At 41.5% G+C, this 25,558-nt stretch overlaps 1 protein-coding gene across 1 annotated transcript in view; it reads right to left on the reverse strand.

Annotated features, from left to right (window-relative positions):
• The window catches only part of LOC134348851 (uncharacterized), a 75,258-nt gene that overhangs the window by 16,671 nt on the left and 33,029 nt on the right, over positions 1 to 25,558 (reverse strand). Inside the window, exons 7-11 of the mRNA XM_063052634.1 lie at positions 25,130 to 25,474; positions 24,016 to 24,282; positions 21,210 to 21,248; positions 14,676 to 15,014; positions 12,881 to 13,144 (exon numbers count right to left, since the gene is read on the reverse strand). Coding sequence (XP_062908704.1) covers positions 12,881 to 13,144; positions 14,676 to 15,014; positions 21,210 to 21,248; positions 24,016 to 24,282; positions 25,130 to 25,474 — 1,254 coding nt within the window. The remainder of the gene's footprint in view (positions 1 to 12,880; positions 13,145 to 14,675; positions 15,015 to 21,209; positions 21,249 to 24,015; positions 24,283 to 25,129; positions 25,475 to 25,558) is intronic.

The raw sequence follows: 25,558 nt of genomic DNA on the forward strand, positions 1-25,558 counted from the left end.
TGCAGGTTCCATCATGGTTCAGGTGGAGCCCGTCCCAATGGAGCTGCTCCCTTCTTCCCCAATACTGGTGGCAGTTTCCCATGAATTCAAATGCACTTCTCCCACACCAATCCTTGAGCCATATATTTCATTTTCATTTTTAAATCTTTTTTTATTAATTATTATTGAAGATCAAGAAAAAAATACATTAAAGTAATCAAGTCAACATGTCAATATGTACAATGGGAATTAAATTATCAAATAACTGATTAACAAAGCAAAACAATAGATCAATAATAAGAAGAAAAATAAAATGTTAGAACTATTTTTTCAGGGGGAGAAAAGAAAGAAGGAAAAAAGAATCCTACTAACTAAAAAAAACCCTACTAACAGAAAAAAAAACTGAGAAAGAAAAACCATTGGGAGCACAACCCCGGAGCTAGACGCCATACAAGCTTCCATAAAAGAAAAACATCAATCTGCCAACTCATATTCATTTAAACAAGAGTCAGAAGGGAGCCATATATTTAACTCCCTAATCTTCTTAACCCTGTGCCAATTTGCACGTGGTTCAGGTAGTAATCCAGAGATTACCACCTTTTTGGCTCTGCTTTTTATTTGAGTCCCTACTTGCTTAAATTCTCTCAACAGAGCTTCTTTCCTCATTCTGCCAATGTTGTTGATACCCACTTGGGCCATAGCAAGTGGAACTATTACTACCCCACCCCCCCAAACCACTGCAAATTTCTCTGCAGGTGAGATAAGATACCCCAAACCCAGGCATCAAAGGTCCAGAAAGTTGCTACAAAATGTACCATGGAGAGCACTTTGACTGGTTTTATCATTATCTGGTAAGGGGAACCAATGCACAGAATCCTTAAAACTGCAGAGGGTTGATGACTTAGCCAGCTCCATCATGAGCATTCGTCTCCCGACCAGAGTACATCTTCAAAAGTCATGCCTCAAGAAGATAGCATCCATTATTCAGGAACCTCACCATCCAGGACGTGCCCTCTTCTCATTACTCATGTCACGGAGGAGCTTCAGGAGCCTGAAGACACACAGTCAATGTTTTGGAACCAGCTTCTTCCCCTCTGCCATCAGATTTCTGAACAGTCCATAAACCCATGAACACCAACTCACTATTTTGCTTTTTTTTGCATTACTTATTAATTTCATAGAATTCCTCATTGTAACTTACAGACTATTTTATATATTGCACTGTATTGCAAAAAAGCAACAAACTTCATGTTATTCAGAGATAATAAAACTCATTCTAATCAAAATCTGATCTGACGTCACATGGAGTGAAGTTAATAAGTTGATGATCTATAATCATTCCCAAAGCAATATACCTCTCCAATTACATTTTGGCCAATTGTTTTAAGCAGAGAATGGTACATGTTTCCTTTATATTTGAATTTCAATCATCCTGATGTGGATCACAGGTGCTTGAGGATTCCTTACAGCTGATGTATGAATGGGCGGCTGGTATTACTGGAGCAAAGGTGTGTGGTCAGACGCAGTGAAGGCACACATTTTCCCATTTGTAGTGGCCAGTAGTGAAGCTATTGTGACTGCCCTGGACAGTCTACTCAAATCAATACCCATCATTCACATTTCCAGTTGCACAGTCCTCCTGATATTGTAGGGATCGAAAAGGGAAAATGCTGTTCAAATTAGGTTTAAAAACAATTCCCGCAAGTTTTTCAATTGGCCATTGATCGGTTATTGGACTAATTGCCGTACCTATTCTGTGCAGTAGAAATAAGTAAAAGCTAATTTGCAAACAAATATATCACACTTATTAGCAGGGTCTGACACAACATGCTTCTGACTCTGATATTTTAAATCCAGAGATGTTATGTCCTTTAACCAATGCCACGGAATAGAGATAGACTTTATTCTACTGCAGGAATTGTCGTGACTGAGGAGGCCACTGTAGGAACCACAGACTCTTCGGCAGACATGTTACGAGCTACCTGACACGGTGTTGAGTGAGTGGTCTCTGAGGAGTTCCACTCCTTCCATTACTTACACAGAGCTTCTGTCTGCTGCCAGCACAGGGACCTGAGGTTCTCAGTTTTCTCCACCTTGAGCAGCCATGGGCCAGAGAATCCGAGAGTACAAAGTACAAGGATCAAAGAAAATTTATTATCAAAGTATGTATATCACCACATACCACCCTGAGATTCATTGCCTTGCTGGTGTTCACAGTAGAACAGAGAAATATAATTATATCAATGAAAAACTACAAAAAAAACCTGTAAGTAAGTAAGTAAGTAAGTGAGTAAATAAATAAATAAATAAATAATACAGACAACATGAGTTATAGAGTCCTTGATATTCAGTCCACAGACTGTTGAATCACTTCAGTGTTAGGGTGATTGAAGATATTCAGGCTGTTTCAGAAGACTGATGGTTGTAGGGTAATAACTGTCCCTGAACCTGGTGGTGTAGGACCCAAGGCTCCTGGACCTCCTGCCTGGTAACAGCAAGAAGAAGAGACCATGGCCTGTCCGGTGGGATACTTGATGATAGCTGCTGCTTTTTAGTGACAGTGCTCCTTGTAGATGTGCTCAATGGTGCAAAGGGCTTTGCTTGTAATGGACTGTGATGCAACCGGGATATTAAATCTTCTCAAGGAGTATTTAAACACTGACTTGAATCAATCTCCCTGTCTACTTGGTACCCCCTTCCCCTCACAAAGCTCAGCAGACAGAGTCTGTTCCAGGGTCTGGTGTCAGATGTGTGATCAATGTGGGCAGCCCTACAAAGTGTAACGCAGGGCTCAGTGGGAATGCTGATCTGAGAGAGGGTATGGCCTCTGCTCATTTTTCCTTACCCCCAGCAAAATCCTGAGATGCAAAACCTCGTCATTATGCAAGGCCACTAAGAAGATTTAAAAAGAAAGGACTTTCAGCAGGAGATTCATTTGGGAGAAGAGCACAGACGCAGTAGCTCGTCATCGCGCAAGGCCGCTGAGAAGATTGAAATATGAGGAGTTTCAGCTTGAGATTCATTTGGGAGAAGAGAGCAGGCGCTGTAGCTCGTCAACATGCAAGGCCACTGAAAAGGTTCCGGGATAAAAGGGAGACACTGCCTAGCAGAGTGGTTGTCGAAGGAACAGTCGACAGAGTAGCGTGAAACAGAGAGCAGGGCTTTGGCTCATTGGGGCTTCAGTGAGGACGGGCCTAGGCGAGTTAAGGAAATAAGTTACTTTCATTTCTCTTTTTTCCTCTGACTTAAGAATAGTGGGTATGACTGCAAGGCCAGTTGTCTGCTCTGAATATCAGCTGTGCGATATCCAGGAGTCTTCCAGCCTCTCTGATGGCCACATCTGCCCCAGGTGCATCGAGCTACAGCTCTTTAGAGATAGAGTTAAGGAACTAGAGCTGCAGCTCGATGACCTTCAGCTTGTTAGGGGAAGTGAGGAGGTGACTGATAGGAGCTACAAGCAGGTAGACACACCGGGGCCACCGGATGGATAGCATAATTGGGAACGGTTCCAACTGGATTTGAACCTGGGAACCTTCGTTTCGGAGTCCGGCGCTGATGTCATTGCGCCACCAGCCGGCTCGAGATATGTCTAATTTAATGCAAGGAGTATCATAAACAAGGCAGATGAACTTAGAGCGTGGATCAAAACATGGAAATATGATGTTGTGGTCATTACAGAGACATGGATGTCTCAGGGACAGGAATAGCTGTCCCAGGCTTTTGATGTTTCAAAAAGGAAAGGGAGGGAGGCAAAGGAGGTGGGGGTGTGACATTGCTAGTCAGGTAGTCTCTCCCTCTCCCAGAGTAGAGTGCCCTCCTGCTTCAAATTATCTACCATTGTCCCTGTACCAAAAAAGTCCAAGGTAACATGTCTGAACAACTGGTGTCCTGTCGCACTCACGTCAATAATAAGCAAATGCTTTGAGAAGCAAGTCAAGGATTACATCTGCAGCCTGCTTCCACCCAAACTGAGCCCCCTACAATTCGCCTACCGACATCACGGATCGACAGACGACACAATAGTCACTGCCCTACATACCGTCTTTATACATCTAGAGAAGAAGGATGCTTACGTGAGAATGCTGTTCTTGGACTACAATTCAGCATTCAACACCATAGTTCCATCCAGGCTCGACAAGAAACTCAGAGACCTTGGTCTTGACCCTGCCTTGTGCAGCTGGATCCTGGACTTCCTGTCAGATCGCCGGCAGGTGGTAAGAATGGGCCCCCTCACCTCCAACCCTCTGACTCTCAATACAAGTGCCCCTCAGGGCTGTGTACTAAGTCCCCTCCTTCACTCCCTGTATACCCATGACTGTGTCGCTTTCCACAGCTCTAATCTGCTAATTAAATTTGCCAACAACACTATATTGATTGGGCTAATCTCAAACAATAAATAGGGAAGAAGTTATCTCTCTGACACAGTGGTGTCAAGAAAACAACTTCTCCCTCAATGTCGCAAAAACAAAGGAGCTGGTTGTAGATTAAAGGAGGATTGGGGATGGGCTAACCCCCATTGAAATCAAAGCATTTGGGATTGAGAGGGTAAACAGTTTTAAATTCCTTGGTATCCACATATAAGGACCTCACATAGTTGGTACACAGTAGCTGTGTGGTGATAAAGGCACAACAGTGCCTCTTTCACTTCAGACGGTTGAGGAAGCTTGGTATGGGCCTCCAAATCTAAGAACTTTCTACATGTACCTCCCCTAATTACTGGATTCTGCAGAGAGTGGTGCAGACAGCCCAGTGCATCTGTAGTTGTGAACTTCCCAAGATTCAGGACATTTACAAAGACAGGTGTGTAAAAAGGGCCTGTAGGATCATTGGGGACCAAACCACAATCTATTCCAGCTGCTACCATCCGGAAAACAACACCACAGCATAAAAACCAGGACCAACAGGCTCTGGGACAGCTTCTTCCACCAGGCCATCAGACTGATTAACTCACACTGATTTGAGTGTATTTCTATGTTACATTGACAGTTCTATTCATTATAAATTATTTAAGTTATTATGATTGCACATTGTACATTTTGACGGAGATGTAACATAAAAATTTTTACTCCTCATGTATGTGAAGGATGTAATAAATAAATAAAGCCAATCAATTCGAAAACACAGACCACTTGTCAAACCTCAGAAGTCACCTCTCAGCAAGAACAGACACTGGTGAAGAAATTCATGACGGCTTTCTATGTACCATCATAGCTTTTGGTCAGTGGCCAACCAACCAACAGTGATCCCCACCCTCCATCTGAGGCCTGGATTACCTACAATAGAGGTAACTTTACAAGCATAAGATGGACTCAGAGATATGAAAGAAATATCTAATATTTGAAAGAAATCTCTAATTGCAGTAGGACATGTAATGTTGCAAGATAATAAAAAGAAATATCATTAATATATCAAGCGTTTTCTGTAGAGATCTCAAAGACTCGAAGCTAAGTCACTTACTGTTCACCTGATGATATGGAATAAAAACCTTGGGTCTGTTTTGATGGAACAAAACACACATCCATTTTCTTCAGACTTCATTGTCTTTTGGAATAATCAGCTGAGAACAGTCATCTTTATTCTTCCATTCTGTGAATATTTTCTTACCCACAGTTTCACCATCACTGTTGATCCAAGTCATTGATTCACTGACCTCAGACACAGAGCAGGCCAGGGTAACGTTGTCTGAAGCAGATCACAAAATCATATGGATCACAATAGATGTGTCTCCTGTAAAACTGAAAATGGAGCTGGATGTAGGGCCGGCTTTGTCTAAAATTCCAGAGGCTGACTACAACAGACTGTTTTCTAAGATACCATTAGAGAAGACCTCAGTGATGTTCAAAAGCTACACAAGCCAAAAAGTGTCTCCCAAAGGCAAATTGAAAGTGAGGATGACTTATGAAGGCCAAACACAGCAATCAGAGCTTCACGTATTGACAAGTGGAGGGCCAATGCTTTTCAGATGTGAATGGTTGAGAAAAATCCAACTAGACTGGCACTCAATCAAAACTCTCTGCGTGACATCAACAGGCAACTGCGCCCAAATGGTTGCACTGACCAGAGACTGGCACAACTGATTAATGCTAATGAGAAGGTGTTTGAGAAGGGGTTTGGTAAACTCAAAGGCATAAAGGCCAGAACTGAACTGGATGAAGCAGCAACACCAGGATCCCATACAGCACATCCAGTGCCTTACGCAATACATCCCTAAAGTGGATGCTGAACTTCAGAGCTTGGAGGCAGCTGGAATTCTCTCCATGGCTGAATGGATTGATTGAGCTGTACCCATTGTCCCAGAGATCAAGAAAGGGAAAGGCCAGAGCCGTTCCCGTAAGTGCAGATTTCAAAGTAAGGTTCAGCCGAGGGCTGCATACTGTGCAGTATCCCCTGCCACGAATGGAAGACATTTTTGCATCTTTTGCAGGCGTGGAGAGGTTTTCAAGGATTGACTTGTCACAAGCCTATCTGCAAATGGAGATTGAGGAGTCAAGCAGGAATTTCCTCACAATCAACAGTCACAAGGGACTGTTCCAGTATAATCGTCTCATCTTTGGCATCACATCAGCTCCAGCAATTTGGCAAAGAGCAATGGGCCAAGTGCTCCAAGGTATCCCAGGAACACAATGTTACCTTAATGACATCATCAAGATTGGCAAAAATGGTGAAGAGCATCTACAGAACCTTGGTAAAGTGCTTTCCAGGCTGAGTGAGTACGGCCTGCGCGCAGAGAGAGAAATGTGAGTTTTTTTTTGAAGAATGAAACCTCATGTTGTGAACATGTCACTGACAAGCATGGCTTACATAAGTCACAAGAAAAGATTGAAGCAGTGCTACAAGCACCCAAACAGGAAAATGTGCCATTACTCAGCTCGAACTTGGGCCTTGCAGACCACTACCTCCGATTTCTCCCAAACATTGCTACAGTGCTGCATCCATTAAACGCACTGTTACAGACAGGAGCAAAGTGGGAATGGGCAGAAAGGTATGAAAGCATTCAAGGAAACAAAGAGACTCATGAAATCAGTTGAATTTCTTACCCATTATGACCCATCCCTGTCCATCAGACTAGTGTGCATTGTGTCCCCTTATGGCATGGGGGCCGTTTTGTCACACATTATGAAAGATGAATCTGAATGTCCGATCGTGTTTACATCCAGATGAGCACAGAACACAACTACACATAGATCAACTGAGAGGCCCTTAGTCTAGTATGGGGAATAAAGAAGTTCTACCACTACCTCTATGGACAAAAAATTACGCTAGTGGCAGATCACCAGCACCTTGTGTCCATTTTCAAAATACAGGAAAAGAATTCCAGTGATGATTCCTACCTGGGTACAACGTTGGGCACTGTTACTAGGAGCCCACTCTTATGACACAGAGATCAAGGGTACCAAACAACACAGCAATGCTGACAATTTAGCACATCTTCCACTAAACAGTTCAACCAGTTACCAGATGAATCAGCAAGAAGCTATGAGATAGGACAGGAAGTCCTAGGGCATGGTTACCGAGAAGACAAGTAGATACATGGTAGGGTAGCTACAAGAACTGGACCATTGCTTCACACAGTGGATGTTGGAGATGAGATATGAAGACGTCATGTGGACCAGATACTGGATGCTCAACCAAAGAACAAACCTGAGTCGATTGCATCAAACATGACAGACACATTACAGTCACTGGACTTAGGAGAAACTTTCTGTCTACATTTTCAGACTAGAGAGACAGCTGCATTGCTTGTACTGTAAAGGGGCTTTTCAACCGGCTGAGGTAATTTGGTCAAGGATGGGGCTCGTTGTGAAAGGTGGGCTTTCAACTTTCTCCACCTTGAGTGACCACTGGCCACAGAATCCCAAGAGTTTAAAATTGAGTGTTCAAAGTAAATTACATATATGTCACCATATACTACTTTGTGATAACATTTTCTTTCATGCATTCACAGTAAAACAGAGAAATACAAAGGAATCTATGAAAAACTACCCACAAACAGAGACTGACAAACAAGGAATCCTCAAGAGAACAAACTGTGCAAATAATGAAAAATATAAATGAGGAAATACTGTAAATTATAGTGAGAACATGAGTTGAAGTCTTCTTGAAAGTGAGTTCATATGCTCTGGAATCAGTTCAGCGTTAAGGTGAGTGAAGTTATCCACACTGGTTCAGGAGTCTCATGGTTGAAGAGTAAAATCTGTTCCTGAACCAGCTTGTGTGGGATCTAAGGCTCCAGTACTACCTGCCTGATGGCAGCATCGGGAAGAGAGTATGGCCTGGATGTGGTAGACCTTGATGTAACTGCTATTTTGTGGCAGTGCTCCTTGTGAACGTGAGGAGGGCTTTACCTGTGAAGGACTGTGATGTAATGGGGATGTTGCTGCTTCTCAAGGAACATTTATTCACTAACCTGAATCATTCCCTCTGTCCACTGGGTAATCTCTTCCCCGATAGAGATCAGCATACAGTGTCTGATCCAGGCTCTGATGTCAGATACATGATCAATGTGGCAGCCCAACAGAGCTAACAAAGTGTAACTCAGTGCTCAGTGGCAATGCTGACCTGAGAGAGGGCACCACCATTGGTTCACTAATCCTTCCAGTGAGTTCCAGTGGTTGGCACGTTAAATAGCGGCTATCGTAATGCTTTACAGCACCAGTGAACAGGGTTCAATCCTGAGGCTACCTGCAAATAATCTGTATATCCTCTCCATGATACGTATTTCTTCGAGTGCTCCAGTTTCCTCCCACATTTCAAAGATATACGGGTTAGTAATGGTTAATTGTCGGCGTACTGCATTGGCACTGGATAGTAGTGGATTGGCAGTAGTGATAGGGGACTCAATAGTGAGGGGAACAGACAGGAGATTCTGTGGATGTTATCAGGACACCCAGATGGCATGCTGCCTCCCAGTTGCTAGGGTCAGGGACGTCTCAAATCGTGTCCACAATATTTTGGAGAGGGAGGGAGAGTAACCAGATATCTTGGTACACATTGGTACCAATGACATAGGAAGGAAAAGCAATGAGGTCCTGAAAAGAGATATACGAGAGCTATGTAGAAAGCTGAGAAGCAGGACATCCAGGATAGTAATTTCTGGATTTCTGCCTGTGCCACACACACCAGTGCGGGTAGAAACAGGAGGATTTGGCAGATAAATGTATGGCTGAGAAGCTGGTGCAGGGGGCAGGGCTTCAGAATCTCGGATCATTGGGAGCTCTTCTGGGGGGAGGTATGACCTGTTGAAAAGTGATGGGTTGCACCTGAACCCGAGGAGGACCAATAATCTCACAGACAGTTTTGTTAGAGGTAATGGGGAGGGTTTGAACCAATTTGGCGGGGTGGGGGGAACCAGAGTGATGGAATTCAGGATAGGACGAATGGTAAATAATAAAGATAGCATGCAGTCAGACTGTCATGAAAGGCAGGCAGGTGATGGGACATAATCGCAGCCAACAGGGTGAGTATCAGTACAGCAGGGATGCAAAATCAAAAAGGGTAGCAAATACGGTACTTAAGGTGTTTGTATCTCAATGCGCAGAGTACCAGAAATAAGGTGGATGATCTTGTTGCACTATTACAGATTGCCAGGTATTCAGTGATGGACAGGTATGATGTTGTGGCCATCACTGAATTGTGGCTGAAGGATGGCTGTAGTTGGGAGCTGAATGTCAAAAGTTACACATTGTATTGGACGGATACAGGCAGAAGGTAGGCAGAAGGGGGAGGCATGGCGCTACTGGTAAAGAATGGCATCAAATCAGTAGAAAGATGTGACATACGATCGGAAGATGTTGAATCCTTGTGGGTTGAGTTAAGAAACTGCAAGAGTGAAAGAACGCTAATGGCAGTTATATACAGACCTCCCAACACTGGCTGGGAGGTGGACCACAGATTACAACAGGCAATGCTATGATAGTCACAAGAGATCATAACATGTAGGTTGATTGGGAAAATCAGGTTGGTAATGGATCTGAAGAGAGAGTTTGTTGAATGCCTAAGAGATGGCTTCTTAGAGCAGTTTGTCATTGAGCCTTCGAGGGGATCAGCTATACTGGATTGCGTGTTATGTAATGAACCGGCTGCGATTAGGGAGCTTAAGGTAAAAGAACCCTTAGGGACCAGTGATCACAATATGATTCAGTTTAATTTGAAATTTGATAGGGAGAAAGTAAAGTGTGACATAGCAGTATTTCAGTGGAGTAAGGGAAATTACAGTCGTATGAGAGAGGAGTTGGCCAAAGTAAATCGGAAGGAGCTGCTGGCAGGGATGACAGCAGAGCAGCAATGGCGTGTATTTCTGGGGAAAATGAGGATGGTGCAGGACATGTGTATTCCAGAAGTGAAGAAGTACACAAGAGGCAAAATAATACAATTGTGGCTAACAAGTCAAAGCTAAAGTAAAAACAAAAGAAAGGGCATAGAACAAATCAAAAATTAGTGGGAAGATAGAGGATTGGGAAGTTTTTAAAAACCGACAGAGAGCAACTGAAAGAATAATTAGAAGGGAAAAGGTGAAATATAAAAAGCTAGCAAATAATATCAAAATGGTTAGTAAAAGCTTTTTCATGTATGCAAAAAATAAAAGAGAGATGAGAGTGGATATAGGACTGCCAGAAAATGAGGCAGGAGAAATAATAACTGGGGACAGCAGATGGCAGATGAACTAAATGAGTATTTTGCATCAGTCTTCACTGTGGAAGACATTAGCTGTGTGCCAGATGTTGTAGTGTGTGAAGGAAGAGAAGTGGGTGCAGCTACTATTACAAGGGAGAAGGTGCTCAAAAAGCTGAAGGACCTAAAAGTACGTAAGTCACCCGGACCAGATGAACTGCATCCTAGGGTTCTGAAAGAGGTAGCGTTAGAGATCATGTGGCATTAGAAATGATCTTTCAAAAATCATTGGACTCTAGCATGGTGCCAAAGGATGAGAAATTTGCAAATGTCACTCCACTCTTTATGAAAGGAGGAAGGCAGCAGAAAAGAAATTATAGACCAGATAGCCTGACCTCAGTGGTTGGGAAGATGTTAGAGTCAATTGTTAAGGACGAGGTGATGGAGTACTTGGTGACATTGGACAAGATAGTACAAAATCAGCATGGTTTCCTTAAGGGAAAATCCTGCCTGACGAACATGTTGGAATTCTTTGAGAAGATTACAAGTAGGATAGATAAAGGGGATGTAGTGGATGTTGTATATTTGGACTTTCAGAAGGCATTTGACAAGGTGCCACACATGAGGCTGCTTCCTAAGTTAAGAGCCGATGGTATTACAGGAAAGTTACTAACATGGATAGAGCATTGGCTGATTGGAAGAGGCAGCAAGTGGAAATAAAAGGATCCTTTTCTGGTTGGCTGCCAGTGACTAGTGGTGTTCTGTAGGGGTCAGTATTGGGACCATGTTTTTTAAGCTGTATATAAATGATTTAGATGATGAAATAGATGGTTTTGTTGCCAAATTTGCAGATGATACGAAGATTGGTGAAGGGGCAGGTAGGGTTGCGGAAACAGGTAGGATGCAGAAGGACTTAAACAGATTAGGAGTATGGGCAATAAAGTGGTAAATGAAATATCATGTTAGAAATTGCATGGTCATGCAGTTTGATGGTAGAAATAAATGTGCAGAATTCTTTCTAACGGGGAGAAAATCCAGGATTCTGAGATGCAGACGGACTTGGGAGTCCTTGTGCAGAACATCCTGAAGGTTAACTTGCTGGTTGAGTTGGTGTTAAGGAAGGCAAATGTAATGTTAGCATTCATTTCAAGAGGTCTAGAATACAAGAGTAGGACTGTGATGCTGAGGCTTTATAAAGCACTGGTGAGGTCTCACCTTGAGTATTGTGTCTAGTTTTGGGCTCCTCATCTTAGATGAGATGTACTGGCCTTGGAGAGGGTCCAGAGGAGTTTCACAAGGATGATTCCAGGAGTGAAAGGGTTATCATACGAGAAATGTTTGATGACTCTGGGTGTGTAGTCACAGGAATTTAGAAGGATGAGGGGGAATCTTATTGAAACCTTTTGAATGTTGAAAGGCCTAGACAAAGTAGATATGGAAAGGGTGTTTCCCATAGTGGAAGAGTCTAGGACAAGAAAGCACAGCCTCAGGATAGAGGGGCATCCATTCAAAACAGAGATGCAGAGATATTTCCTTAGCCAGAGGGTGGTGAATTTGTAGAATGTATTGCTACGTGCAGCTATTGAGGCCAGGTTGTTGGGTGTATTGAAGGCAGAGATTGTTACGTTCTTGATTGGACATGGCATCAAAAGTTATGGGGAGGAGGCCGGGAAATGAGGTTGAGGAGGAGAAAAAAAGGATCAGCCATGATTGAATGGTGGAGTGGACTTGATGGGCCAAATAGCCTAATTCTGCTCCTAAGTCTTACCGTCTTAAGATATATAGCGACATTTGTGGGCTGCCTCCAGCACATCCTCGAACCGTGCTGCTCGTTGTCAAAAACGACACATTTCATTCCATATTTGGATGTACATGTAACTAAGAAAGCTAATCATTGCTGAGGATTTTGCTGAGACGGCCTTGGTGCTATCTTTTGAAAGGATGGTCCAGTCCAACAACAAGACAAAGATCCTCCATTACCTACTTCACCGTATAACACTGTCCACTAACAATAAAGGTTCACTGTGACACCCTGGAAACACGGATCACTTGTCATATCTCAGAGGTCACACTCAGAAAGGACGGACATTAGTGATTAAATTTATGATTGGTTTCTATGTACCAGGGCAGCTTTTGCTCAATAGTCAACCATCCAACAGTGATCCCATCTGAGACCTGGTCTACCTACCATGGAGTTAATGTTACAAGCGTGTGATAGACCCTGAGATATCACAGATACGTCTATGATTTTAAAAGAGAGATTTCAAAGACTCAAAGTGAAGTCACTTACCGTTCACCTGAAGATAATATGAAATAAAAACCGTGGGTCTGTTTTGATGAAACAAAACACACGTCCATTTTCTTTCGATTTTATCGTCTGTTGAAATAATCAGCTGCAAAGAGTCACCTTCATTCTTCCATTCCATGAATATCTTCTCATCCACAGTTTCACCATCCCTGTTGATCCAAACCAGTCTCATTGATTCACTGACCTCAGACACAGAGCAGGTCAGGGTGACGTTATCTCCCTCTGTCACTGCATCGGGTGGTTCAGCTGTGACAGCAGAATCAAAAAAAAACACTGAGATTTTAAACAATGGCCAAACTTTCAACTCAAATGTGTTGCTTTTTACTGTAGTCTGTAAAAATAATCCACATGATCACTGGCACTATAAGTGTGTAACATGTTATTGCACAATTTGTGCTTGTGGAGTTTTTTACATCAATTTTGAACACATTGTATAATGATCAGACCCTGAACATAATGACTCTGCGCACAACACTCCCACTCTACAAGAGATGAATGAATCTTAATTGTAAAATTCCTGAATCACACGGCTGCATCACCATCTGGTATGGAGGAGAGGTTGGGGTGGAGCCCTGCACAGGATCACAATAAGCTGCAGAATGATGCAAACTCAGTCAGCTCTGTCACGGGCACGAGGACATCTTCAAGGAGCGATGCCTCAGAAAGGCAACATGTATCATAAGTCAACTCAATCTCCCAGGACATACCTTCTTCTCATTGCTATGATCAGGGACGGTGTACAGGAGCCTGAAGGCACATATCAATCTATTAGGAATAGCTTCTTTCCTCTGTTATCAGATTTCTGAATGGACATTGAACCCATGAACACGACCTCACCACTTTTGTTTTCTCTTTTTATACTACTCATCTAATTTAACCTAACATCTTCAAATGTATTTATCCATATAAACTGTAATTTGAGATGTTTTTATTATCACATATTGCAAAGTACTTATACCAAATAACAAGAAATTTCACAACATATGTCGGTGATATTAAACCTGATGCTCATTCTTGTTCACCTTTAAACCTTGAAAAAGGCTTCAAACATCAATTGGCAAGAGGAAGGATTCCGGACATGACTTGCGAGGATTTTAATGATTTTTTTTTGAGTAATGAGGAAATATTAATTTTTTGTGACTGTCTCATTTGCGGCTGTGGGAAACAAATTTCACCACATTAGAAAAGGAATAAAGAAAAAAGGATTTAAAAGCAAATTAAGTGAAAAGCATATTTGAAAATATTGCTCGATTCTTAAACACGAGGAATTCTGCAGATGCTGGAAATTCAAGCAACACACTTCAAAGTTGCTGGTGAACACAGCAGGCCAGGCAGCATGTCTAGGAAGAGGTACAGTCGACGTTTCAGGCCGAAGCGTCGGCTGTACCTCTTCCTGGAGATTCTGCCTGGCCTGCTGCATTCACCAGCAACTTTGATGTGTGTTGTTGCTAGATTCTGTTGGTTTAGGGCAGTATAAAGTTTAGTAAGATGCAAATAAACTTTAGCAGAAGTTTTGGAATGAAAAACAACTTTTCAAACAAGCGAATTAACTGGAGAAACCTGTGCTGAACTGTAGTTTGTACGTAAACTGCTCACTCTCTCCCAGTGACATATCACATTCTGTGTTTTAGTATTCAGCAAGATGCAAATACATTTTAGCAAAAGTTTTGGGGTAAAAAGCTCTTCAAACTAGGGAAGTAACTGGATATGTATGCAAACTGCACACTCTCTCCCAGTGATGTATAATTAAAAACAACAGCTGCATTCCGTCTCCTACCTTTAACTGTGATTAAATCAATGGCCACATATTGATGTGATTTCAGAGAACATGTGTAAACTCCGGCATCTTCAAACTGCACAGGAACAATCTTCATGTTGAAATTATTGACATTCAGATTTTCCTCTGTAGTTCTCAGTCGGTTCTCAAAGTAGCTCCTCCCACTGACATTGATAGGCTGAGATCTGTAGGCAGTAGCTATTTCCATCACCTGATTCTGGAAATGTGACTTCCAAGTCCATTTGGTTTCATGTAACTCAGAATAAGTTTCACAAATCAGCTTGAGTTCACTGTGATCTACGTCTGCTCGATAAACTCTGTACATCTTATTGTGTAAATCTGCAAAAAAGGGACAAGGATCAAAGAATTAGGTTATCACAGATGCAGAGATATGGATGTTTCAGGTTTCCCTTTAAATAAGAAACATTTAGAATACTTCTAGAAGTGACTCATGCCAGAGATTCCATAAGAATATTACAGCCAATAGTTTAATCATGTTATTTATTTATTGATTGATTGATTGATTGATTGAGATATAGATGCAGAGATATGGATGTTTCAGGTTTCCACTGGGATAAATATCCTAGGATGGCTGAGACAGGGAAGTGGATGTGGAGCTGGAATGCACCAGGTGCCAACTCAGATTCCGATCTTCCCCAAACACAGAGCCAGCAAAGAGACACTGTTGAACTGGAGATAATAAATGACCTGAGAGAGTCTCAACACAGCTAACAGCTGAACTGTGTTATACCTGTATCTATAGTTTTAATTAGTTTGCAGTTCCTTGTTTCATTACAGACTAGAAGACTATTTGCTGACATCCATGGATGGGTTTTATTCAGTTTGACTCCTACAGGGGAATTGAAATGATTGATGGGAGGCTCCATCAATCTCAGTGTCTCCACTTTACACATAGTGGCCACTTTATCCAGTAACTCCTGTAAATAATAAAGAGGCCACTGAGTGTATGTTCATGGTCTTCTGCTGCTGTAGCCCTTCCACTTCAAGTTCCAATGTGCTTTGTGTTCAGAGATGCTCTTCTGCACACTTCTCTTGTAACACTCATCTCTCTGAGTTACTGTGCCTTACTCTCAGCTTGAAACAGTCTGGTCATTCTCCTCTGACCTCTCTCATTAACAAGGCATTTTCAACCATAGAACTACCACTAATTGAATTTTTTTTGGTTGTTTTTTTTGCACCATTCTCTACAAACCCTAGAGTTGTCTGAGGAAATATCAGGAGAGCAGCAGTTTCTGAAATACTCAAAGCACCCTATCTGACACCAATAATAATTCTGCAGACAAAGTTACTTAGATCACATTTCTTCTCCATTCTAATGTTTGGTCTGAACAACAAATGAACCTCTTGACCATGTCTGCATGCTTTTGTAGTATTTTGCAGGTGAACTGGTGTAGCTAATAAAGTGGACTCTAAGTGTATACTTACACAGTGTCCCAGGGTAAGGCTAATGACCACACCCTGCAATGAAAGGCCACAGTGGAGCGAGTGCTCACTGTGTTGCTGCCTGGTGCCCAGGTTCAGGACATCTTATATGACCTGCAGAGGAATTTTTAGTGGGAGGGGAAAGATCCAGTTGTTGTGGTCCATGTGGATAGAATAGGTAGAATGAGGAAAGAGGTTTTGCTGAGGGAATTTGAGCAGCTAGGGACTAAATTAAATAGCAGAAAAAAATGTGCTAATCTCTGGATTACTACCTCAGCCACATGAAAATTGGTATAGGGTTAAGAAGATTAGAGAGTTAAATGTGTGGCTCAAGGATTGGTGTGGGAGAAGTGGGTTTGAACTTATAGGAAATTGGCACCAGTATTGGGGCAGGAGGGAGCTGTTCCCCTGGGACGGGCTCCACCTGAATCGTGACGGGACCTGGATCCTGGGGAATTGCATGACTAGGATTGTGACTGAGGCTTTAAACAAAATATCGGGGGGGGGGTGGGTTCAACAAATTGGAGAAGTATGGCTAAAGTAAAAGAGAAAAGTGTGGATAAAGTTAAAGTAAAAACAAAAATTAAAAAGAGAGAGAAGTAAGGGTGCAGTGCAGAAAAGTCAAGTGCATAAGAGACAAAGGTTACTGGATTTTAAAAGCACAATGAGTGTAAGGGCACTTTATCTGAATGGCTGTAGTCTTCATAACAAGGTCAGTGAACTTGTGGCACGAATCAGTACAAAGGCATATAATTTAGTGGCCATTACAGAAATGTGGTTGTGGGGTGGAGAGGTTTGGGAATTAAATACCCAAGGATATCAGGTAACACGGAAGGATAGGCAGGAAGGTAAGGGAGGTGGGGAAGCGCTCTTAATTAAAGATGAAATCAGGGAAATAAGATCTAACGAGCAGAATATTGAATCCATCTGGGTAGAGATTAGGAATAGTTAAGGGAAAAAATCACTGGTGGGAGTTGTCTATAGGCCAACGAAGAATAACATTACAGTGGCACAGGCAATAAACAAAAATATCTGAGGCATGTAAGAATGGAACAACAGTTATCGAGGGGGACTTCAACTTACAAGTAGATTGTGTGAATAAAGTTGGTCAAGGCAGTCTTGAGGCGGACTTCATAGAATTCATACGTGATAGCTTCCTGAACAGCATGTTACTGAACCTACAAGGGAACATGCTATCTTGGATCTGGTCCTGTGCAATGAGACAGGTAGAATTAGCAATCTTGTAGTGATGGATCATCTTGAAAAGAGTGATCACAGTGTGATCGAGTTCCTCATACAAATGGAGGTTGCAATAGTTTGATCTAAAACCAGTGTTTTATGCCTAAACAAAGGAGACTACAATGGGATGAGGGAAAAATTGGATAGGGTAGTTCTGGGAACCAGGCTATATGGTGGGACGGCTGAGGAACAGTGGGACACTATCAAAGAGATTTTTCACAGTGCTCAGCAAAAGAATATCCTATTTAAAAGCAAGTGAAATAAGGGTGGGGAGAGCCAGCCATGAATAACTAAGGTAATAAAGGAAGGCATCAAACTTAAAGCTCATGTGTACAAAGTTGCCAAGAGCAGTAGGAAAACGGAAGACTGGGAAAACTTTAAAAAAGCAAAGAATCACAAAGTGAGCAATAAAGAAAGGGAAGATAGATTATGTAAATAAACTAGCAGAAAATATAAAAATGGATATTAAACATTTTTATAATTATATAAAGTGGAAAAGGGTGGCCAAAGTGAATGTAGGTCCCCTGGAGGACGAGAAGAGGAAATTGATATTGGGAAATAAAGAAATGGCCAAGGCTTTGAATAACTATTTTGTGTCGGTTTTCATGCTGGAGGACATGTCTAACATGCCAAAGAGAGATTATATCGATGTGATGGGAGGTGAGGACCTCAATACCATAACAATCACTAAGGAGGTAGTGCTGAGCAAACTTGAGGACCCAAGTCCCCTGGTCCTGATGGGATGTATCTCAGGGTACTGAAAAAAATGGCAGAGGTTATATTTGAGGCTTAGGTGATAACTTACTGAAATTTTCTGGACTTGGGGAGGTCCCTGCGATTGGAAGAAGGCGAATGTCACGCCACTGTTCAATAAAGGATGTAGGCAAAATGCAGGTAACCATAGGGCCAGTTAGATTAACATCTGTAGTTGGGAAAATACCTGACAGACGCAGTGTGGATTCAGTAAAGGCAGGTCTTGTTTGACAAACTTACTGGAGTTCTTTGAGGATATAACAAGCACAGCAGATAGAGGGGAACAGATGGAGGTTATTTACTTAGATTTCCAGAAGGCGTTCGATAAGGTGCCATATATGGTGATATCACGTGCAATGATATGCCAGTACATGATTGGACAGAGCACTGAGCAGGCGCGGGATTGCTAGAATGTTCCAGCATATGGCTGGGTTAAGACGTGTTTGTTTATTACTGTAAATAAAAGTTATCTAATTCTTCCAGAATATGATTCTTTACTGTTAACCCATGGTACATTTAAACAGAAGTAACATAACATGGTGTCAGAAGTGGTTCTGGAAGAATAATACGGGAGAATCAAGAATCAAAGATAATCAAAAAAAAAGAAAAAAGTTCAAACTGTAAGCGGTAAAATGGAAGGTTTACAACCCCCACCAAAACTTCAGCTGACTGGCAATGTAGCTAAGAATTGGAGGATCTTCAAGCAACAGATTGAACTGTACTTATCAGCAATCTATTATGAAGGAAAATTGGAAAAACCAAAGCTGTGCTTTGGTCCATGTAATCGGGAATGACACAGTAGAGGTACATAATAATTTTGTCTTTGAAGATGGAGATAATTTCAATTTTAAGTCAATAATGGACAGATTCAAAGTATTTTGCATACCTAAGCGTAATTTAACGTATGAGTGATATAAATTCTTCACATGTGCGCGGAGAGCCCCTGAAACAATTGATCAGTATGTTACTGAGTTAAGAAAGCGTAGTAGCACATGTGGTTTGGATTTATCATGGACTCTTTCATTAAAGATAGACTTGTTTGTGGCATTCGAGGTAATGCTCTGAGAGAAAGGCCGTTGAGAGAGCAAGGTTTAAATTTTGAAAAAGCTTTGGCGCTTTGCAAAGCTTCTGAGACCGTGACGGTGCAGGCTGAAGAGCTCTTTGTTGAAAACTGCAATGTAAGCACTGTGAAAAAGCGTGAATACATCAAGAAATATAATAATATGTCAACAAAACTGACAGAGAGCAAGGCGGTATTTGAAAGAAAAAAGTCATGTGATCGCTGTGTGCTGGAACATCGTCCAAATCAATGTCCCGCATATGACAAAAGTTTGCAATGGCTGCAGTAAGATTAATCATTTTTCACGCTGTCATAGAAGTAGAAAGAAGGAAAATATAATGAAACAAGTAAATGCTGTGCTTGAAGATGAATGTGAAGAATTTTATATAGATGTGCTTTGTGAAAACAAACAAAGTAAGAATGACTGGACTACTCCATTGTAAGTGAATCAAAACAATATTCTGTTCGAACTTGATACTGGAGTGCAAGGAAATGTTCTTGCAGAATCCAAGTTTAATGCTTTAAAGCAAAGTTACATCAGACAAATATAAAAGTGACTGGGTATTCAGGTGCAAACATTCCAATTAAAGGAACATGCGTGGCAAAGGTATCACACAAAAATATTGTGCACACGCTTTCATTTGTGGTTGTGCTAGAAAATGTACAGTCAATTCTGGGTTTATCTGCCTGTGAAAGACTTAATTTGGTGAAAAGAAATTTAGTACTGGATAACGACACAAAGTCAGAATACAGTGACTTGATGAAAGAGTATGAAAACTTGTTTAAAGGGTTTGGTTGTCTTCCAGGAGAGTACTCAATTAAAATTGACAATACAGTGCAACCCGTGATACATCCATGCAGAAAAGTACCTTTTGCATTACATCATCAACTGAGAACAAAGCTAGACAGAATGGAAAGGCTAGGAGTCATAAAAAAAATTGATGAGCCAATTGAATGGGTCAATTCGATTGTCTTTGTTGATAAAACAAAAAATGGAAAACTGAGGATTTGTTTAGATCCAAGAGACTTGAATCGGGCCATTAAAAGAGAGCATTTCAAATTGCCTACTCATGAAGAAATCATGTCACAGTTTGCTAATGCAAAGTATTTTAGTAAATTAGATGCATCTTTCAGATTCTGGCAACTCAAATTATATGAACCGAGTTCAAAGTTGTGTACCTTTAACACTCCTTTTGCCAGATACTGTTTTCTTAGGCTCCCTTTTGGAATTACATCAGCTCCTGAAATGTACGATAAAACTATTCACATGTTCTATGAGCACATCGAGGGCGTAGATACATCCATGGATGATATTATTATTTGGGGATCAACTAAACAAGAGCATGATGCCAGGCTCAGACAAGTCTTTGAGGCAACATGCAAGGCTAACCTGAAATTGAATAAAGACAAATGTCAGCTAGGAGTGACTGAACTTACCTTTGTGGGCAATGTCATCAGCAAAGAGGGTGTGCGTCATGATCCATCGAAGGGTTCTGCTATTGAGAACATGCCAAGCCCACAATGTAAAAAGAATGTTCAGAGGTTTATGGTAATGGTTAACTATATGGGAAAATTTATACCCAATCTCTCAGAACAGCTTGCTCCATTGAGACAGCTAACAGAAAAGAGAAATGAATGGACCTGGAATCATGAACAGGAGAAGGCATGGCAAAATCTCAAGAAAGTGCTCACTAAAGAACCTGTGTTGAAATTTTATGATGCTGAGGACCCATCAAAATCTCATGTGATGCATCTCAAGCAGGCTTAGAGGCAGTATCAGGAATGGCTATCAGTGGCATATGCATCTCGTTCATTACCTGATCCAGAAACAAGGTATGCCCAAGTTGAAAAAGAGTTGCTCAGCATTATGTTTGCTTGTGAGAGATTTCATAAGGTTGTGTCAGGGCAATCTACTGATGTTGAAACTGATCATAAGTCATTGATTGCATTGTCTAACAAACCATTAAGCGACTGTCCTTTGCGAATTCAGTGAATGATGATCAAATTGCAAAGGTGTTGGTAGAATGTGTCATACACACCTGGAAAATTCATGTACACTGCTGACGCACTTTCCAGAGCTGTGGATCCAACAATAAAAGACAATCACAAGAACATTACTGATTTTCAGGTATTTATTGATATGGTTATAGAAACCTGTTGCTCCCAAAAATTTGGAACTGCTGCGTCTTGAGACAGAGAAAGACAAAATTCTCAATCAGATAATACAAGTGGTGTTGGATAATGGCCAGATAATAGGCATGACTGTACCTCTGTACAACAAGATTATTGGAACCACAGATCAGAACTGTCTGTTGTACAAAGGTAGTAGAATTGTTATACCTAAAACTCTCCGTAAAGAAAAGCTTGATAGAATTCATGAAGGCCACCTAGGCATTGAAAAATGTAAGAGAAGGGCACGGGAAGTGATGTTTTGGCCTAGCATTAATCAAGAGATTGCAGGATTGGTGTCTTCTTGTCAAAAATGCCTTAAATACCAACCCAGCAATCCTAAGGAGCCCCTGCATCCACACCCGAATCCTCAGACACCTTATCAGAAGGTAGGCGTTGATCTTTTTATAACTATCAACAAAGACTATCTATTAATAACAGATTACTACTCATTGTATCCTGAAGTTTGTTATCTGGACAGAACGGCTACAGAAAATGTAATTACATGCAAGAAATCGGTTTTTTCAAGACATGGTGTACCTGATGAAGTTTTCACAGACAATGGTCCACAATTCAGTAGTGAATGCATGAAACATTTTGCTCGTGGATGGGGCTTTGTTCATACAACATCTAGTCCATTTTTCCCTCAGTCTAATGGATTAGTTGAGAAATCAGTAGGAATTGTCAAGAAACTGATGCACAAAGCAAACGATAGTGGAAGGAATTTTTCTAAAGCCTTGTTAGCCTACTGCAGTACTCCACTTGAATGAGGATTTTCCCCTGCTCAGCTCTTGATGGGACGATGTTTGAGATCTAATCTGCCAATGGATGAGAGCCTTCTGAGAACAGAGGAAGGTGAACAAGTGAAAAGATGGAAAGATGAACACAAAGCAAAGCAGAAAATTTACTTTGATAGACGTTCTCGTCCACTACCTGAACTGCATCAAGGAGATGAAGTGAGGATACAAGGCAAAATGAACACATGGACACAGAAAGCTACAGTACTTGAAGAAGTAACCCAGATCATACATGGTCCGAACAGAGGAGGGAACAGTGGTAAGAAGAAATCGCAAAGACCTCAAGAAGGAGCCAACTTCAGAGATTCAGTTAAATGATGCAGACGAGACAAAACATGTAAATAATAACAAGGAAACAGAAGATCTGTGAAGGTCTTAGACCACTTAGAAGTGGTTCATAAACGCACAGAGAGACGGATAGAGACTTGTTGAATTATGTATTTGCTTTGATTAACGTTGTTAATTGCTTTTCTTTTTAAGGAAAGGAAGATGTAGTGTCATCACATGCAATGATGTGCCAGTGCATGATTGGACAGAGCACTGAGCATGCGGAGGATTGCCAGAATGTTCCAGCACGTGGCTGGGTTAAGACGTGTTTGTTTATTACTGTAAATAAAAGTTCTCTAATTCTTGCAGAATATGATTTTTCACAGTACGTTTTAACAGAAGAAACATATAAAAGACTTATCCATAAGATAAGGATGCATAGAATTGGGGGTGATGTATTAGTATGGACAGAGAATTGGTTACCCAATAGAAAGCAGAGAGTTGCAATACATGGGTGTTTCTCTGGTTGGGAATCTGTGGTGAGCGGTGTGCCACAGGGGTCGGTTCTGGGCCAGCAACTGTTCATGATATAGGTTAACGATCTGGAAGAGGAGACCAAGTGTCATGTAGTGTTTGCTAATGACACTAAATTGAGTGGAAAAGCAAATTGTGCAGTGGTTGCGGAGAGTCTGCAAACAGATATATAGGTAGGTTAAGTGAGTGGGCAAGGGTCTGGAAAATGGAGTACAATGTTGGTAAATGCAAGGTCATCCACTTTGGAAAAATGGAAGAGCAGATTATTATTTAAATGGTAAAAGATTGCAGCATGCTGCTGTGCAGAGGGACTTGGGAGTGCGTGTGCGTGAATCACAAAAGGTTGGTTTGCAAGTGCAGCAGGCTATCAAGAAAGCAAATGGAATGTTGGCCTTCATTGCTAGAGGGATTGAATTTAAGAGCAGAGAGGTTATGCTGCAACTGCGTTGGGTACTGGTGAGGCCGCACCTGGAGTACTGCGTATGGTTCGGGTCTCCTTACCTGAGGAATGATATAGTGGCTTTGGAGGCAGTGTAGAGGAGGTTCACCAAGTTGATTCCAGAAATGAGGGGGTTAGACTATGAGGAGAGATTGAGTTGCCTGGGACTGTAATCGCTGGAATTCAGAAGTATGAGATGATATCTTATGGAAACATAAAAAATTATGAAAGGAATAGATAAGATAGAGGCAAGAAAGTTGTTTCCACTGGTAGGTGGGACTAGAAGTAGGGGACATAGCCTCAAGATTTACTGGAGTAAATTTAGGATGGAGATGAGGAGGAACAGTTTTTCCCAAAGCATTGGAGTTCTCTGCCCACTGAAGCAGTGGAAGCTACCTCAGTAAATATATTTAAGACAAGATTGGATACATTTTTGCATAGTAGGGGAATTAAGGGTGATGAGGAAAAGACAGGTAGGTGGAGATGAGTCCATGTTCTGATCAGCCATGAATGGCAGAACACGCTCAATGGATCAGATGGCCGACTCCTGCTCCTATTTCTTATGTTCTTATGTAATATATGGAACAGTTTATAATCAACAACTATTTCATACCTAATGTCAGTTAATTTTGGACTTACTGTCATCCACTCCAACATTGGTGTCTCCAGTGAGAACAATGGAGCCTTTTTCCTGCACTTCCCATGTGTACAGACTGGGATCTCCTGTTCCAACATGTCGGACCATCAGATAGACGGTGTTATTCAGGTGGATCTGATCAGTGTTGTTGTTCCTCTGGGATGAGCCTCTTGGTTTCCAGTGGAGACTGACGGTATCTGGGAGTCTGGAGATGGTACAGCTGAGGGTGACGTCACTGCCCATTACAGGTCTCTGTGAGTCGGCCTCAACTGTGGAAACAGACACATGATGTGTGGTTCAGTTCCCCACAGACTCTCTGAACTGCTCCAGGCAGAATTGTCATTTCCCTACAAACTGATAGTTAACCAAACACTGACCAACTGTGCTCAGTTTATCTGAGGGAATTATGTTCCAGTAACTTAATATCAATTTAGTGTTTTGGAGTTTGATGATCTACATATATCTTAGCATATGAATAAAAAATTATGTCTTAAATCTTACAGCAGTTTGTAAATTCTTCATGTTTTCATCAAATCAGTAATTTCCCATTATTCCACAGGAGAAGGCTTAAAACAGATCACCAGGTGGGAGAGCTGGGAATTAGTGACAGCAGCTTCAAACTTCCACATAAAGTTGTTCATTTGTGAAAATCTCAACATTTTCTTCAATGCCAATATGGGTAATTTTGCTGAGCATGAGCACCTCCACTGCCATTCCAATTTCAAAATCAGAGATTTTGTCACAGATGAGCTGTAGTTTAGATATTCAGGAGACCAGAGCCATTTTCCTCAGCTCTCACCACAAGTTCAATCCCATCACCTCCAACTCTGCAGCAATGTGTATACAAAACTGACCAAATAAATGACTCAAATATTGTTACCCACCAATTTTAATACATAATTCATGTTATGCTGCATTCTGGGTAAGAGGATCACTGTTCAAAGTAAATTTATTAACAAAGAATGCATCTGTCACCAATACTAACTTGAGATTTGTTTTCTTGCAGGGATTTACAGGAAATATACAGACACAATCCCAACATTATGTGAGAAATCTGAAGAAGTAGTCACAGGAAAATCCTGTTTTTGAACCCATTCTACTCTTTAACCAACATACCTTTGATTCCAAATATTTCCCACTGTCTCGGGATTTTCCCACTGGACTGTGTCTGATTCCAGGTGAACAGTCCTGCAAGTTCAAATGTAGGCTCCCTGATTCTCAGATTAAGGGTACTCCAGTCCACATGTAACCTCTGGGAAATGTCTGGTATTTTACTGAACTCATCACTCCATTGTACGGCCCACCGTTGATCTTCTCTGTGAAAAGTGGCCAATCGCTTTGTGGTTTGTTGCCCTGTGTGTGATCTCCATTCCAAATCAATGGAGTCACTTCCAGGATTGTCTGGCCCCTTCAATACAAAGTTCCCTTCCTGATGGAGAAAGTAAATAGAATTCCCGCTTCCTGTAAATGAGAAGGAAAATATAATCAGACAACAGCTTCTCAATGTGATCTGTCTCATGTGGAACATATGGAAAATTAATTTTC

Source organism: Mobula hypostoma, chromosome 7, assembly GCF_963921235.1.
Source record: "Mobula hypostoma chromosome 7, sMobHyp1.1, whole genome shotgun sequence".
Classification (NCBI taxonomy): Eukaryota; Metazoa; Chordata; class Chondrichthyes; order Myliobatiformes; family Myliobatidae; genus Mobula; species Mobula hypostoma.